The sequence below is a fragment of the Phalangium opilio genome, unplaced genomic scaffold, assembly GCF_054372755.1.
Source record: "Phalangium opilio isolate 3A_F unplaced genomic scaffold, DU_Popi_V2 ptg000105l_1, whole genome shotgun sequence".
NCBI lineage: Eukaryota > Metazoa > Arthropoda > Arachnida > Opiliones > Phalangiidae > Phalangium > Phalangium opilio.
Window position 1 is genome coordinate 7727724 of NW_028324207.1, and position 14929 is coordinate 7742652.

Consider the following 14929-nt stretch of genomic DNA (forward strand, 5'->3'; position numbering starts at 1 on the left):
AGGAAAACGCTATTAGATTAGTTGATTATTATATTTAAATATACGAAAGTAGGCGGCTCTCCCCCAGTTGAAAAAATCTTATTACGGTAGCAGACTGTTAAGCAGACGATAAGACTGTAAGGTTGACAACTTGAGTCTTGAACAGGGTGGGAAATAAGTATTTATTATTTTTAACTGGACATTGGGCCAGCGACCCCTCTGGCCTGGAATGAATAAACTGGTCCATGACCACTGACCAGGGCGCGTCGTCTGCTAAATTGAAGAAGTAGATAGTTACAATATATTAGCTAATGTCTGGACTCTGGAAACCCTTGAATTTTCTTAGTGGTCCTGTGGACCACTGACCCCCCTCCGATTTAATTTTTAAACTGGTCCAGGCAATTTTTAAACTGGTCATTTGCCCTAGCCACCGCCTTATTTCCCACGCTGGTCTTGAAACATTGTTTCAGTTTCCGCGGGAAAGGAGGAAGCCATTGCCAAACATTGTGAAACGAACCAAATTTAAGCGACACTAATAATAAGATATTTTAATAAAAATGGAAAAAGGTGTTGGTGAGTAAATCGCGATGATTTAATTATCACCATGTTGTCAACATTATAATTGTAAACTTAATGAAATAGCCCAAGATCAAGAAGTTTCCGCATTCCGTAGCGCAAATTGCAATGGTAAGTACCAGAAGTATATAATACTTCTCTTCGAGAGAAGTGTACCACAACATTTGGAGCAAGGTTACTAAACCAAATCACATACGCGATAAATAGTTCCCTCATCATTAGTACTAATAGTCGCCTATTACCACGAACCTGCACGTTGGCGACCACATTGGAAGTCGTCAGTTCCGGCATAGCCCACTCGATCACGCGCTCGACGACGCGAGCCGCTGACGCTATAGCGTGATCGAGTGTGCTATGGTTCAATTTAGACTATCAATACTGACGTCACGTCCTCGTAGCTCCTCCCCTCTCAGTATCACTCTTATAGTCTGCTACCACGAACTTCCTCGTGACGTCACACCCTCCTATCCCTTCTGTTTTGGCGACCATATTGGAAGTCGTCAGTTCAGGCCATACCAATATTGACGTGACGTCACGTCCCCGTATTTCCTCCCCTCTCAGAAGCGAGATGGGATTCAAAATTTTCAAATAACTTTATTAACGTACCCCAGGTGCTGGGAGCACCGAACTGGACCAGTTTCTAAAGTCCAAGGAATTACTGGATTACTCCACTGAGGAGCTGATGCTGTCCTTGAAATTCGTTTTGCTTAAAGCGAACGACTACAATGTCGGTGAAACCTTCAAGAAGGTTGAGAAGGCATTGAGGTCCCCAAACTAAAGGACCTTAAAGGTCATCCTTATCAACGAAAATTGCAAGAAATTGTAATTAAAAAATAAAAAAATTTATGTTTGCGTGATGCTTATTAAAATTGAACAAAATAAAGGGGTTAAAAAATAAAATTTATTTAAAAAAAAAGATTCATTTAAGTATTTACTATTTAGTTATCAAAATTACATTTAATAATAGACCTTTTCACCGGTAGAGCGGGGGTGAAAAGGGGGAAAAATTTCGAGAGGTGAGCATGCGTAGAAAGAATGTTTGGGGGCCATTCCTTTTGCCTTATTTGCTACGCATTCGAGTTTATTTTTATAAAACAGTGTTGTATTACTTGTTGTAAAAGTATTAATTGAACTTCCGAGGTGAAATTTTATCAAATTCAATTGATAGACGTAAAATTAGGGCATTTAATGAAATTCTACTCACTACATTGGGCGCCAGGGCTTACGGGCATTTATACACGGCGCTTTCGGCACGGCATCGGCGGACATCGCCGTCGATTCGCCGATGAAGCGATGATCCCATACCGTCGCCAAGGCTTAGTGAGTTATAGCGGCCTACTAATATCAATGCACCGTTCCCATTAGAACTTAAACACTTTATTTCTTAACATGATTTTAATTGTACTATCTCGGTTTAAAGTACTAGGCATTTTATTTTAATATTAAATTTCAAAAGGTCTCCCATACGTCCATCGTAGTTTAGTTTACAAGTTTAACTCCATCGAAGCGTTATCGGTTACAAACTCATACCCCCAAACATTGCAACTTCTCATGCGCGGCCCTTAATGTGAATAGGTCTATTGTTAGATAATATTAATCTCTTTAATTTTTTTTTGGTATTTAACACTAGCTGGGATTGGTTATGGTATGAACATTTTGTAAAAAAAAAAAATGGCGGTACTGTTTGCGTCATAAATACACTTTGTAATCCAAAATGGCGGTTCTGTTTGCGTCATAAATACACTTTGTAATCCAAAATGGCGGTTCTGTTTGCGTCATAAATACACTTTGTAATCTAAAATGGCGGTTCTGTTTTTATGAGTGTGCATAAATACACGTTGTAATCCAAATAATTAGTGTATTCGAAAATAATGGGCTTATCAATGAACTAAATGTTGCGGTTAATTACTTTCTCGTGTGACCTAAAACGTTGTTAATTTACTAATGGGAACGGCGTTAATTGTCATTACTTAAGGGTAGTACAGTCTGTAGGAAAATAACTTAGGCCTAATTAACTTTACTCTGGTTTAATCTCTTCGGGACGATAACAAACCAACGATCTTGGCACAAAACGTCAAGAACAGCCGATTCCTAAATAACAATTACCCAAACACCAAAAGTAATTATTAATTATGACGATTAGTTTTCATTAACGTACCCCTTTTTGTTTAAAATTAATTATTTTATTAATTAGAGAGCGAATGAAACATTTTACAGTATCAATTAAGAGTATGAAGAACAAAAGAGTAGAATTTATATTAGTTAGGTCTCGGGGGGGGGTATATTTTTTCGATTTAGCGATTTTTTCCGTCGAGTTAATTTTTACCTCTCAGAGTGACAATGACGTCACGGAGAGGTATTACACTGGACGTTTCTGTGTGTCTGTCAAAGCGTTCGTAGTTGGCAAATCTGAGCAAACGTGTTCGTAGAAAGCAATTATTGGCATCTACTCCCATCGTTAGGATTAAGAAGTACGCGGCGATCGGCTAGGGCTACGAGAAACTTCTAGCCTCCCACTGGCAGGGCTTCCACCTTGGATGAAGAATAGTTACACTTGGATATATCAGTCGAGAAATTTTTGGACCACAAATGGCTTACGCGACCTTCGCGCCGCGTAGTGTGAAAATCTTGAAACTCCCGTAACAAACAAGAAACACGTGTTTAGTTTAGCCAAGGCCTAGGGCTATTTAAACATCAACTTTACTGGTTTCTTTTATTATAGAAGGTAATTATATTTAAAGTATAAAGTCACCTACTATAATAATTAGAAGAATAATAGTTCATCTTTAAAACTTCCATAATCATAAATCACCGCATAAACAAAAGCCACTGAAAACGATCTTAACCCTAACCGCCGTTTATTTTTCAAATTCAAACGGAATCGGAGCAGACGACGTAACAAACGGAAACCAAAAAATAAACATTTCCGCGACCGCGGCCAGAAGCACACGTTATACCATAAGTTAATTATACCTCTAAGTACACAAATCGCTTCCACTTCTATGGCAATAGTGTTTGTCTGGCTCCCTTTAATGAAACCCTATACTCTCTCCGTATCATTTATCACCTCAACTTCAATACAAAATTGTACTGCCTAGCCTAGCGTTTCTTTTATCCCTTTTAGAATGTTTCAGGACTGAAACCGCCTCCATCTCACGAGAGAGAGAGGGATTTGGGGTTGCTTAAGTAAAATTCGTTCCCCCCCCCCAGTGCCTGCCTATACGAAACGTAAAACTCTCCTTTATTCCACTGGATGATTTTATTTTTCGTCTCGACCGCTTGGTGGCTGCACCGCGACAGAAATTTTAAAATTTTCTCTCTTCGGATCTTAGCGCTATACGAGTTCTGACGTCACAGTAGCCTGCCAAAGATGCCCAGTCGTTCCCCGAATTTGTGTACTTAGAGGTATAATTAACTTATGGTTATACTACGAGTGATATATCCAAGTGTAAAGGCTAGTTCTCACTTGGCAAGTAATCGCGGCGAATTTATTTTTCGCATGGCGAAAAAAACCGGCGATATTTTAGTCGCTGGGGGAGTGGTTCTCATTGGGCGCGAAATTTTAAAAACGCTTCAGCGCTATTTTACGCATCTTAAGCCTAAAAATTCAAACTTGTATTCTATTTAATGAATCAAGTTATTTTCTTGTCCTCCTTAATAGAATTTTTTGACACATCCATATTTATCTAATAGAAACATAACCAATTTTAGCTAGCGTACGTATTTCACTCTTAAAAAAATTAAATTAGAAGCGTACTTGCCTAAACTTACCTCTGTTATTTTTATAGAGATCAGAACATATATATTAGAACTCAATGATTATTTTCATTCACCAAGTGACCAAGGCTTAAAATTGGCGACATAGCACACCCCACCTTCCCCTTCCCACTAAAGTTCAACTAGCTAGCTAATTGGACCAAGTCATCTTGCGACTTATAGAGTTATATCGGTTACGGGGAGGGTGACATTAAACTCCGCCCATTCGCCATTTTGGCGGCAGAATTTAACATGAGCTATATAGCCACCAGAAGGTGACGCCATCTGTTGGCTTGTTAATTTCATTGGCTGAAAAACCAATGACGTCTCACCCCCCCCCCCTCAGCAAATATTACTCTATTGCCATTTATCTAACGCCTTTACAATGCATAGAGGGGTGGTGGCTAGCCCCTATGCCACAGCTAACCGACAGCGCCCTATACTAACTATTACCGTTAACCTCTGCAAGTTTTGATGGAAAGGAGAAACCGGGTTAGACCGCGGAGGAAAACTCCTTTAACCACCTGAACCTGATTGGTTGAAGTCTTTTTTCGCCGAGCGTTTAGCGAAAAAAAATAGAACAGTCGCGTTGGGACTCTTTGGGGCGATTTTGACGGCGACTAGAAGAAAATTCGCTCATTTTAGTCGCGCGTATCAAGTCGCGTGGCGAAAAATGCATTTTTTCGCGAAGTGAGAACCAGGCTTTACTATTCTTCATCCAAGCTTCCACCAAAGGTTCACGCAATTGCGGGTTTTCTTTTTGTTGTTAAAGAGGCATACACTTGAATTCATAAGTCAACGATAGCTATGTTTAAAATGATTTTAGGAATAAAGTTTCTTAAATTGATTTAACTAGAATTAAGGTAAAATACTGCCGAATAAAATAATTAATATCAATTGTATTTATTTAATTATTTAAGAAAAACCTCTTAATTGCGTCTGGACTCGGAGAGGTTTATTTTCAATAAATTGTAAAAAGGCATACACTTGAATTCAAAAGTGAACAATAGCCATGTTTAAAATAATTTTAGGAATAAAGTTTCTTAAAACGATTTAACTAGAATTAAGGCAAATTAATGACGAATAAAATAATTAATTTCAGTGATATTTATTCAATTAATTAAGAAAAACCTCTTAATTGCGTCGCAATTCGGAGAGGTTTATTTTGGTTTCGCAACTTTATGTTTGCTTTAACATATCACCCGATTCTGATTCACTTGAATGAGTAAATCCTACTACTTCCCCGGTGTTTGCCTTTTAAATTAACTCTTCTTTAATTTTCATCTCATCAACAATCGGTGAGAAATATTTTTGGTGTTCATCCGCGCTGGCCAAATCAATTTTTTCCTTCATCTCGCTTACAGCTTCAGTTGTAACTCCACTTTGGCTAGTAAAAACTGATGTGTATTTCCAAAGCGTTCTTCGAGCTGGTAAAGTCAGAACTTCACGAAGAGTTTCATAAGCTGACGATGACTTTGCACGAAGATAAAGGCACCATTTAATTATGGCTGGGTGCCACTTTTTCGGCTTGTTTCTATTATACTTTATTAATTTCAATTGTTCCTTCAATAAAATACGTAAAAAGTTCTCTTTCGAGCAAAAATATTCATCATTAACAGGTTCTCCACACAAAACGTTTGTTTCTTCGGATAGTGACTGCTTAAGTGTTTTAATCGTTTGCTTTAACGTTTTAATTCGCTGGTCTTTAGCTCTATTCTGACGAGTTTTTACCGTTAATGCCGCGGCTAAATTATCTCTCGACATACTCTGGTAAGTTCGTCGAGCTGTCTTAGACGATAATGGGTTTAATTCCTTTAATTTAGCTCTCTTTTGTTTAGCAATCAGGCTACTTCTGAAGGTTTTGCAACTCTGACAGCGTTGATTCATTTTATTTTCAACAAGACCATCGCAGTTTCTCGAATAGAGGGTCCTCGTGTATATATTTATGAAACCAAGTTTTTCATTATAGTTAGTTTCCCCTGCCCCTGAATTAAAACTAGTACCATTACAAATAGTCAATAAATTAATATGATCCAGGAAGTTAATTAAATCGCTAAGCTTTGAGATAGTCTCGGGTATTATTTCTATTTTCATTATTGAAGAATCTTTAGAAATTGGTTTTCCATAAACGTAAATCTCAAGCTCTAATTTTAAATTGATTTTGATTTCAATAGCGCATATATGTGGGCTGTTCATTTTAAAAATGCTCAAGCTTGAGTCTTCATTCCGAGAAATAGTCCATTTTAGTTCTTCCACGCTGATAAATGCTAAATTTTCAATAAATTTCTTCAATAGATCCGTTGCATCGGTTATAACCGATGACAAAAGTTCTTTACGCAAAACATCACGGTTTGCAATTGCAATTGGGGAGACGTACAAAGACGGTTTATAATCTCCAACTTCACATTCATCGTTGCTTAAATTAGGATTATTAATGACAACCGATGACCAAAGTTCTTTATTCAAAACATCACGGTTTGCAATTGGGGAGACGTACAAAGACGGTTTATAATCTCCAGCTTCACATTCATCGTTGCTTAAATTAGGATTATTAATGACAACCGATGACCAAAGTTCTTTATTCAAAACATCACGGTTTGCAATTGCAATTGGGGAGACGTACAAAGACGGTTTATAATCTCCAACTTCACATTCATCGTTGCTTAAATTAGGATTATTAATGACAAAGCCGAGTTCACCAGGGCTTACGCTGTGATCGTTGACACCATTCAAGCTGGGGTCATCAAAATGGTGGCTGCGGGTTTCATTAACACTGGAACTGCGGGATTCAATGACGTTTGGGCTAGTTTCGTCCGTTCTCAAACTGTGATCGCTGCGTTCGCTAACACTTAAAATGGGTTCACTAACACTAAAGACTGCAGTTTCAGTGGCACCCAAACTAGGTTTTTCAATGGCTAGTAATGTTTCTTCGCTATTTAACCTTGAATCATCACTGGCATTACTTTCTATAAGCAGTTCTTCAGTTTTACAGGATAAATGTGTGTCATCAATACAGAAGTCATGATATGGTATGGGGTCGGGATTTGTATCAGTTGGGCCAGCGCCACCAAGAAAATGAAAGGAACAAACGTATCTATTTACAAAATTAATGTGATTAATTGAAATATATTAGCTTTATACTTTGGCAGTACTACGTCATGCAACGTCAGGCTACCTTATACTAGTGCTAAAAACATACCAGGAGGAGGGGCTTATATAGCTTTCATTCTGTTAAAAAAACATACCATAATGGCGCTGGGGGCGGAGTTAAGCGTGAATAGGGACTTGGCAATTCAGGCTTAACTCCGCCCCCAGCGCCATTATGGTATGTTTTTTTAACAGAATGAAAGCTATATAAGCCCCTCCTCCTGGTATGTTTTTAGCACTAGTATAAGGTAGCCTGACGTTGCATGACGTAGTACTGCCAAGTCCCTATTCGGACTCGCCTGTTGCTGTTTATTTTTTCTAGTGTTAGGAGCTCGGGTCTAGAACATGCCGCAATCCAGCGTTTACATTTACTTAGCTGAGTCTTGGGTTTTGGAAATGGAAGAAAAAATATTCCTTCCATATAAGCTTTATGTTTATATCTGTTGTCATTTTTGCAACCTTTATAAGAACAATTCTTTCCACCCATCACCCGTCAAAAGAGTTAAAACTTTAACACTGGAAAAGACGCTTAAAAGCGGCTGCATTTAAGGCTCATCCAATTCCAAAGCGCGTACAGACTCAGAGAGAGAGATTCGCTGTACCGCCGTCAATTTAGCAGAACAGAATCCCAACAGAATCAGCAGAATGAAAAAAAAACTTAGGCGAAAATTCTGCTGAACTCACGACGGAAAAATTGCTTCAGACCTATGAAAATAAAAAAAAATTCTCCAATATCATCCCTACAAAGGGGGAGAAAAACTTGATTATCTCGGCTCCCTAACATACAATTTTCATGAAAATATTCCTAAACATTCTACTCAATATCACAAATCGAATGAGCCATGCCTCATCTCTGGAAAATGTCTGGTTCATGATTTAATTACTTAATTAAAATATCACAACGGGGGAGAAAAACTTGATTATCTCGGCCCCCTAACATACAATTTTCATGAAAATATTCCTAAATATTCTACTCAATATCACAAATCCAATGAGCCATGCCTCATCTCTGGAAAATGTCTGGTTCATGATTTAATTACTTAATTAAAATATCACAAAGGGGTATACGCTGTTTAGATCCGCCTCTACTACAGCGGCGCCTGCGCCGAAGCTTTCAACGTTGGTGATAAACTCGGGAAGGAGGGGATGAAAAAGGGAAAAGTTACGATTTTTCAACGAGCTCTCTTTAACACTATAGGACCCTTCCATACCGCCGTCAATCTAGCAGAATGGTATACCAGCAGAATGAAAAAACCGAGTCAAAATTTCTCCCGGACTCGCGACGGAAAAATTGCTTCAGACCTATGAAATAACTGATTCTGGCAGAATACCAATTCGCTCTTACCCCCCCCCCCCCCCGAGACCTAACTATTGTAAATTCTACTCTTATGCTCTTCATACTCTTAATTGATACTGTAAAATGTTTCATTCGCACTCTAATTAATTAAATAATTAATTTTAAATAAAAAGGGGGAATAACTCGGCCCCCTAACGGTGAATTTCCTTGAAACTTTCACCAATTAATCTACTCAAGCTTACAAATCGAATGAGCCATGCCCCGTTACTGTAAAATGTTTCATTCGTGCGCTAATTAATTAATTAACTTTAAGTAAAAAGGGGGAATAACTCGGCCCCCCAACGGTGAATTTCCTTGAAACTTTCACCAATTAATCTACTCAAGCTTACAAATCGAATGAGCCATGCCCCGTTACTGTAAAATGTTTCATTCGTGCGCTAATTAATTAATTAACTAACTTTAAGTAAAAAGGGGGAATAACTCGGCCCCCCAACGGTGAATTTCCTTGAAACTTTCACCAATTAATCTACTCAAGCTTACAAATCGAATGAGCCATGCCCCGTTACTGTAAAATGTTTCATTCGTGCGCTAATTAATTAATTAACTTTAAGTAAAAAGGGGGAATAACTCGGCCCCCCAACGGTGAATTTCCTTGAAACTTTCACCAATTAATCTACTCAAGCTTACAAATCGAATGAGCCATGCCCCGTTACTGTAAAATGTTTCATTCGTGCGCTAATTAATTAATTAACTAACTTTAAGTAAAAAGGGGGAATAACTCGGCCCCCCAACGGTGAATTTCCTTGAAACTTTCACCAATTAGTCTACTCAAGCTTACAAATCGAATGAGCCATGCCCCGTTACTGTAAAATGTTTCATTCGTGCGCTAATTAATTAATTAACTTTAAGTAAAAAGGGGGAATAACTCGGCCCCCCAACGGTGAATTTCCTTGAAACTTTCACCAATTAATCTACTCAAGCTTACAAATCGAATGAGCCATGCCCCGTTACTGTAAAATGTTTCATTCGTGCGCTAATTAATTAATTAACTAACTTTAAGTAAAAAGGGGGAATAACTCGGCCCCCCAACGGTGAATTTCCTTGAAACTTTCACCAATTAATCTACTCAAGCTTACAAATCGAATGAGCCATGCCCCGTTACTGTAAAATGTTTCATTCGTGCGCTAATTAATTAATTAACTTTAAGTAAAAAGGGGGAATAACTCGGCCCCCCAACGGTGAATTTCCTTGAAACTTTCACCAATTAATCTACTCAAGCTTACAAATCGAATGAGCCATGCCCCGTTACTGTAAAATGTTTCATTCGTGCGCTAATTAATTAATTAACTAACTTTAAGTAAAAAGGGGGAATAACTCGGCCCCCCAACGGTGAATTTCCTTGAAACTTTCACCAATTAGTCTACTCAAGCTTACAAATCGAATGAGCCATGCCCCGTTACTGTAAAATGTTTCATTCGTGCGCTAATTAATTAATTAACTTTAAGTAAAAAGGGGGAATAACTCGGCCCCCCAACGGTGAATTTCCTTGAAACTTTCACCAATTAATCTACTCAAGCTTACAAATCGAATGAGCCATGCCCCGTTACTGTAAAATGTTTCATTCGTGCGCTAATTAATTAATTAACTTTAAGTAAAAAGGGGGAATAACTCGGCCCCCTAACGGTGAATTTCCTTGAAACTTTCGCCAATTAATCTACTCAAGCTTACAAATCGTTACTGTAAAATGTGTCATTCGTGCGCTAATTATTTAATTTTAAACAACTAACGGTAATGGTGAATGAATCTGGTTACGACAACTTGGGAATTCAGTAAATAAAATATGAACGTAATAATTGAATTCGCAGGTTGGCTCAAATAACAGATTTCAATTGTAAAATCGATTAAAATTTGTCATATATTTTATGATTAAAGTGAACAACGCGGCTAAAAGTTTCTACTCCAAATTCAGTTTACTAGTATTTCAATTGAAGTTCCTTAAAATAAGTACTATTATGACATGATTTTTTTATTTGTTTATTTAAAACCATCGTTGAAAGTACAAATAAATTTACAATTGATGAAATGTTTATTTTTTTTGAATGGGTTGAATGTTCCGGAAGGTGAGATTGATTCTCGGTTGTCTATCATCTTTTTCTGTTGGAACTCGGTGCTGCAAATGTTACAATTAAATTATTTTGGTCAATTAATAACTACTTAATTATAAATACTTTCCAATCCAGCTGGGTGTTACCCGACATTATCAGCAAACTTCCATTTTTTAAATTCACCCGAAATTCAGCGTCAAAACCCTATAGTTTTTTTCATTGCAATTAAATATTTAATTATTAAACTAAACTCTTTTCTTACGGAATATCTCTTTAATTCAAAAATTCTCGTTTCACCCAAGGATACTGAGGCTATTGTGGGGCAAACCCCCATAGTTTTTTCATCATCACTATGCCATGCGACGCCATCTTTCCCGTTACGGTAGAGATTTAATAATACAGAATTAAAAGTGGCATCTCTTAATTCTACTGAATTTTCGTCGCAATTCTCTTTTAAATAATTCTCGATCTTTTCTTTTAATTTGCGAGCGAAAGGTGACCAGATTTCATTTGGTTTGTGTGATATTCCTTTCCCATAGCCGTAGGCCAATGGCCCAAACCAACATGTTAGTCTGGGCACTGGTACAGCATTTCCACCTCGATACTGTACCTTTTGTTCCCAATCTACACTGTTTTCTAACATTTTGAAATAAAGAGACGCTTCGTCAGGATGCAAAACGTTTGGGTCATAGTAGAGTCTAAAAACATTTAAAAGAGTCAGACTGTCAAATTAAATGAAACTACTATCAGAAAAGAGGGCGACTTACAATGAAGGGTTTTTTGCTGAGGGATCCAAAATAATCCATTTTCTGAAATTATCCTCTGTGAAATCGGTGCATTTTACTGGAAGAGAGACAGAAGGACTTTGACTGGCGCCTACTTCATAGCAGAGCTGTGCTAATTAATTAGTTAGCTAATTGAATTTCTAATTAATTAGCAACATTTACTAATTGAAAATGGTAATTGAATTTTAATTACCTTAGTGCTAATTGAGAAGTAATTCTAATTAATTAGTATGAATCGGAAAGGTAATTATCTAATTAAAATTTAATTAGATTTAGGATTAACTAATTAGCCAATTGGATTTTCAATTAATCTTTCACGCCAATTTGTTGTAAAAAAATCGAGGAATTAACTCTTGATTCATCTATTTGAATATGAAAAAGGCCTTATTATATCGATGAGGAAACCTTAGTGCTACTCTAAATTTTTCAGCTCCTCAAATATGAGAGAATACTAGTACTAGTTGAAAATTTCGTAGTTCGCAACTGCCCCATTTCGAAATTACGACTGTTTTACCTACTCGAATTAAAAGCAGTGCGCATGTATTTACTACTCAGGAGTCAATTATAGGAACTGTGGCAAGAAAATGAAGAAATGAGACAAATTTTAACATGACGGAAGGCTTGTCTCATTTTCCGAGAATAATTCATGGCTTCCGTACCCGTTTTTCAATGGCATTAAAACATTAAACTTTGCATTACCAAAGTACTAAATCCATGGGCACTTTCAAACTTTTATGTTTACTTACGTTTTCTTTTTACCTTAATAAGAAAATAGTAATTCTAATTAATTAGTTTGATAAATAAATTTCTAATTTCTAATTGAATTGAATTAGTTTCTATGTCTAATTGCTAATTAATTAGTTCATAAATATTTCCCTAATTTCTAATTGGCTAATTAATTAGTTCAAAAATATTTCCCTAATTTCTAATTCTAATTCAATTAGTTGTCAGCTAATTAGCACAGCTCTGCAAAGTTCATAGCCTAAATGAGTCTCTCCGCTGCTTTTTGGTGGAGCAAAATTGGAAAACATACCTTGCGAGGCTCGCTGTTAGGGGGCCGAGTTATTTCCCCCCTTTGATTAAAACTATTTAATTAATTAGAGTGCGAATGAAACATTTTACAGTAATGAAGCATAGCTCATTCGATTTGTAAGCTTGAGTAGATTAATTGGTGAAAGTTTCAAGGAAATTCACCGTTGGGGGGCCGAGTTATTCCCCCTTTTTACTTAAAGTTAATTAATTAATTAGCGCACGAATGAAACATTTTACAGTAACGGGGCATGGCTCATTCGATTTGTAAGCTTGAGTAGATTAATTGGTGAAAGTTTCAAGGAAATTCACCGTTGGGGGGCCGAGTTATTCCCCCTTTTTACTTAAAGTTAATTAATTAATTAGCGCACGAATGAAACATTTTACAGTAACGGGGCATGGCTCATTCGATTTGTAAGCTTGAGTAGATTAATTGGTGAAAGTTTCAAGGAAATTCACCGTTGGGGGCCGAGTTATTCCCCCTTTTTACTTAAAGTTAATTAATTAATTAGCGCACGAATGAAACATTTTACAGTAACGGGGCATGGCTCATTCGATTTGTAAGCTTGAGTAGATTAATTGGTGAAAGTTTCAAGGAAATTCACCGTTGGGGGGCCGAGTTATTCCCCCTTTTTACTTAAAGTTAATTAATTAATTAGCGCACGAATGAAACATTTTACAGTAACGGGGCATGGCTCATTCGATTTGTAAGCTTGAGTAGATTAATTGGTGAAAGTTTCAAGGAAATTCACCGTTAGGGGGCCGAGTTATTCCCCCTTTTTATTTAAAATTAATTATTTAATTAATTAGAGTGCGAATGAAACATTTTACAGTATCAATTAAGAGTATGAAGAGCATAAGAGTAGAATTTACAATAGTTAGGTCTCGGGGGGGGGGGGGTAAGAGCGAATTGGTATTCTGCCAGAATCAGTTATTTCATAGGTCTGAAGCAATTTTTCCGTCGCGAGTCCGGGAGAATTTTTGACTCGGTTTTTTCATTCTGCTGGTATACCATTCTGCTAGATTGACGGCGGTCCCTTCCATACACCCTTCTTCTTCCATGGTACGCCATCTGTTTCTCGGGATTTTCATCATTAGTTTAAAATTTTAGTTTTTTTTAATAATATTTTGAGTTGATAGTTTATAATATTTGTTATTAAATAAATTAACAAAATAACTTCTTTGTATTTTTTATTTATTCACCGTTAAATGTGTTTTAAAATAGATTTTTGGTTATTTGTCATGAAATTGGTTATAGCTAATTATTAGAGCGTCGCGAGTCCGGCAGAATTTTTCCTTCTCAAGTGTTGTCGCGTTCTGGCAGATTGACGGCGTTGTGGACAATTTTTACAGGGTTGCCATATTGGGCTGGAAAGCGGCCAATTGGGCTTCTTCTCCAAAATATTGGCTGGAAATAAAAGGGTTGGCTGTTGGCTCGAAATTGGGCTTGTCCATTGAGTTGAGAAAATTACCACTAGAGTGGCCTTTGCGTTAACCTGCCTATTGGAGAAACGGGGGACAACTTTTAAAGCAATGGGACGGACGGACAGGCACCAAGTTTATCAAACGATGGTGTCGCCATCTCGAAAACAAACTTTGAATTTCCGCCTTTTACATGTATTCTTGAAATTAGTCAAATTTCCCGCCTTTTGTTTTAGTTCCCTTTTTTGCACCACGATGGCGCCACAAGCGCGTGATAGAGTTCAATTCGGTCTACATCCTTGCGGATGAAAGGCCACTCTAGTGGTAATTTTCTCAACTCAATAGGCTTGTCGGGGTTTTTCTTTGGCTTTCTGTACTTAAGATACCGCCAATAGGCGAAGATCATTAGAACAGAGAGAATTTAGAAGGGGAGTGGAAGGCCCCCCTTTGACTCTATTAAACGTGATGACGCCCAAAACAAGATGTCGCGTTGAGCTTTTTGGGGTAGGCGAGTTTCCGGTCACGTGTTCTAAAATCTATCTATTACAAACAGCGTGGGAAATAAGGCGGTGGCACAGGGCAAATGACCAGTTTAAAAAATGCCTGGACCAGTTTAAAAATTAAATCGGAGGGGGGTCAGTGGTCCACGGGACCACTAAGAAAATTCAAGGGTAACCAGAGTCCAGACATTATCTCAACTATTTTAATTACCCACTTCTTTAGTTTAGCAGACGACGCGCCCTGGTCAATGGTCATGGACCAGTTTATTTATTCCAGGCCAGGGGGGTCGCTGGCCCAATGTCCAGTTTTAAAAAAATCCTTATTTCCCACCC

At 37.5% G+C, this 14929-nt stretch overlaps 2 protein-coding genes and 1 long non-coding RNA gene across 3 annotated transcripts; 1 reads left to right on the top strand and 2 right to left on the bottom strand.

The window, feature by feature from the left end:
* The first annotated feature begins 170 nt into the window (after positions 1-170).
* LOC149629081 (uncharacterized) lies at positions 171-1473 on the top strand. Its single transcript, XR_016374342.1, has 3 exons — positions 171-552; positions 622-666; positions 1167-1473. It is a non-coding gene; the product is annotated as an uncharacterized LOC149629081 (long non-coding RNA).
* A 3771-nt stretch (positions 1474-5244) lies between these two features.
* On the bottom strand, positions 5245-8035 carry LOC149629082 (uncharacterized). Its single transcript, XM_089851462.1, has 2 exons — positions 7758-8035; positions 5245-7405 (listed from the first exon to the last, which is right to left on the bottom strand). The coding sequence occupies exons 1-2, from the start codon at positions 7943-7945 to the stop codon at positions 5569-5571; spliced, it is 2025 nt and encodes a 674-aa protein (XP_089707588.1). The 5' UTR covers positions 7946-8035; the 3' UTR covers positions 5245-5568.
* A 2595-nt stretch (positions 8036-10630) lies between these two features.
* LOC149629083 (alpha-ketoglutarate-dependent dioxygenase alkB homolog 3-like) lies at positions 10631-14256 on the bottom strand. The gene is made up of 5 exons (XM_089851699.1): positions 14223-14256; positions 11628-11757; positions 11123-11558; positions 10984-11064; positions 10631-10925 (listed from the first exon to the last, which is right to left on the bottom strand). Exons 1-5 carry the CDS (start codon positions 14254-14256, stop codon positions 10842-10844), a joined length of 765 nt encoding a protein of 254 aa, XP_089707825.1. The 3' UTR covers positions 10631-10841.
* Positions 14257-14929: the final 673 nt, after the last annotated feature.

Excerpts from the sequence above, each read along its gene's own strand:
- LOC149629083 (XM_089851699.1), bottom strand. The coding sequence starts at position 14,256 with ATGGCGACACCATCGTTTGATAAACTTGGTGCCT. Across the intron at positions 11,559-11,627 it reads TCAGCAAAAAACCCTTCATT|ACTCTACTATGACCCAAACG; the intron begins GTAAGTCGCCCT and ends AAATGTTTTTAG. Across the intron at positions 10,926-10,983 it reads ACACCCAGCTGGATTGGAAA|CACCGAGTTCCAACAGAAAA; the intron begins GTATTTATAATT and ends TAACATTTGCAG.
- LOC149629082 (XM_089851462.1), bottom strand. The coding sequence starts at position 7,945 with ATGGGTGGAAAGAATTGTTCTTATAAAGGTTGCAAAAATGACAACAGA. Across the intron at positions 7,406-7,757 it reads GAAAAAATAAACAGCAACAG|ATACGTTTGTTCCTTTCATT; the intron begins GCGAGTCCGAAT and ends TTTTGTAAATAG.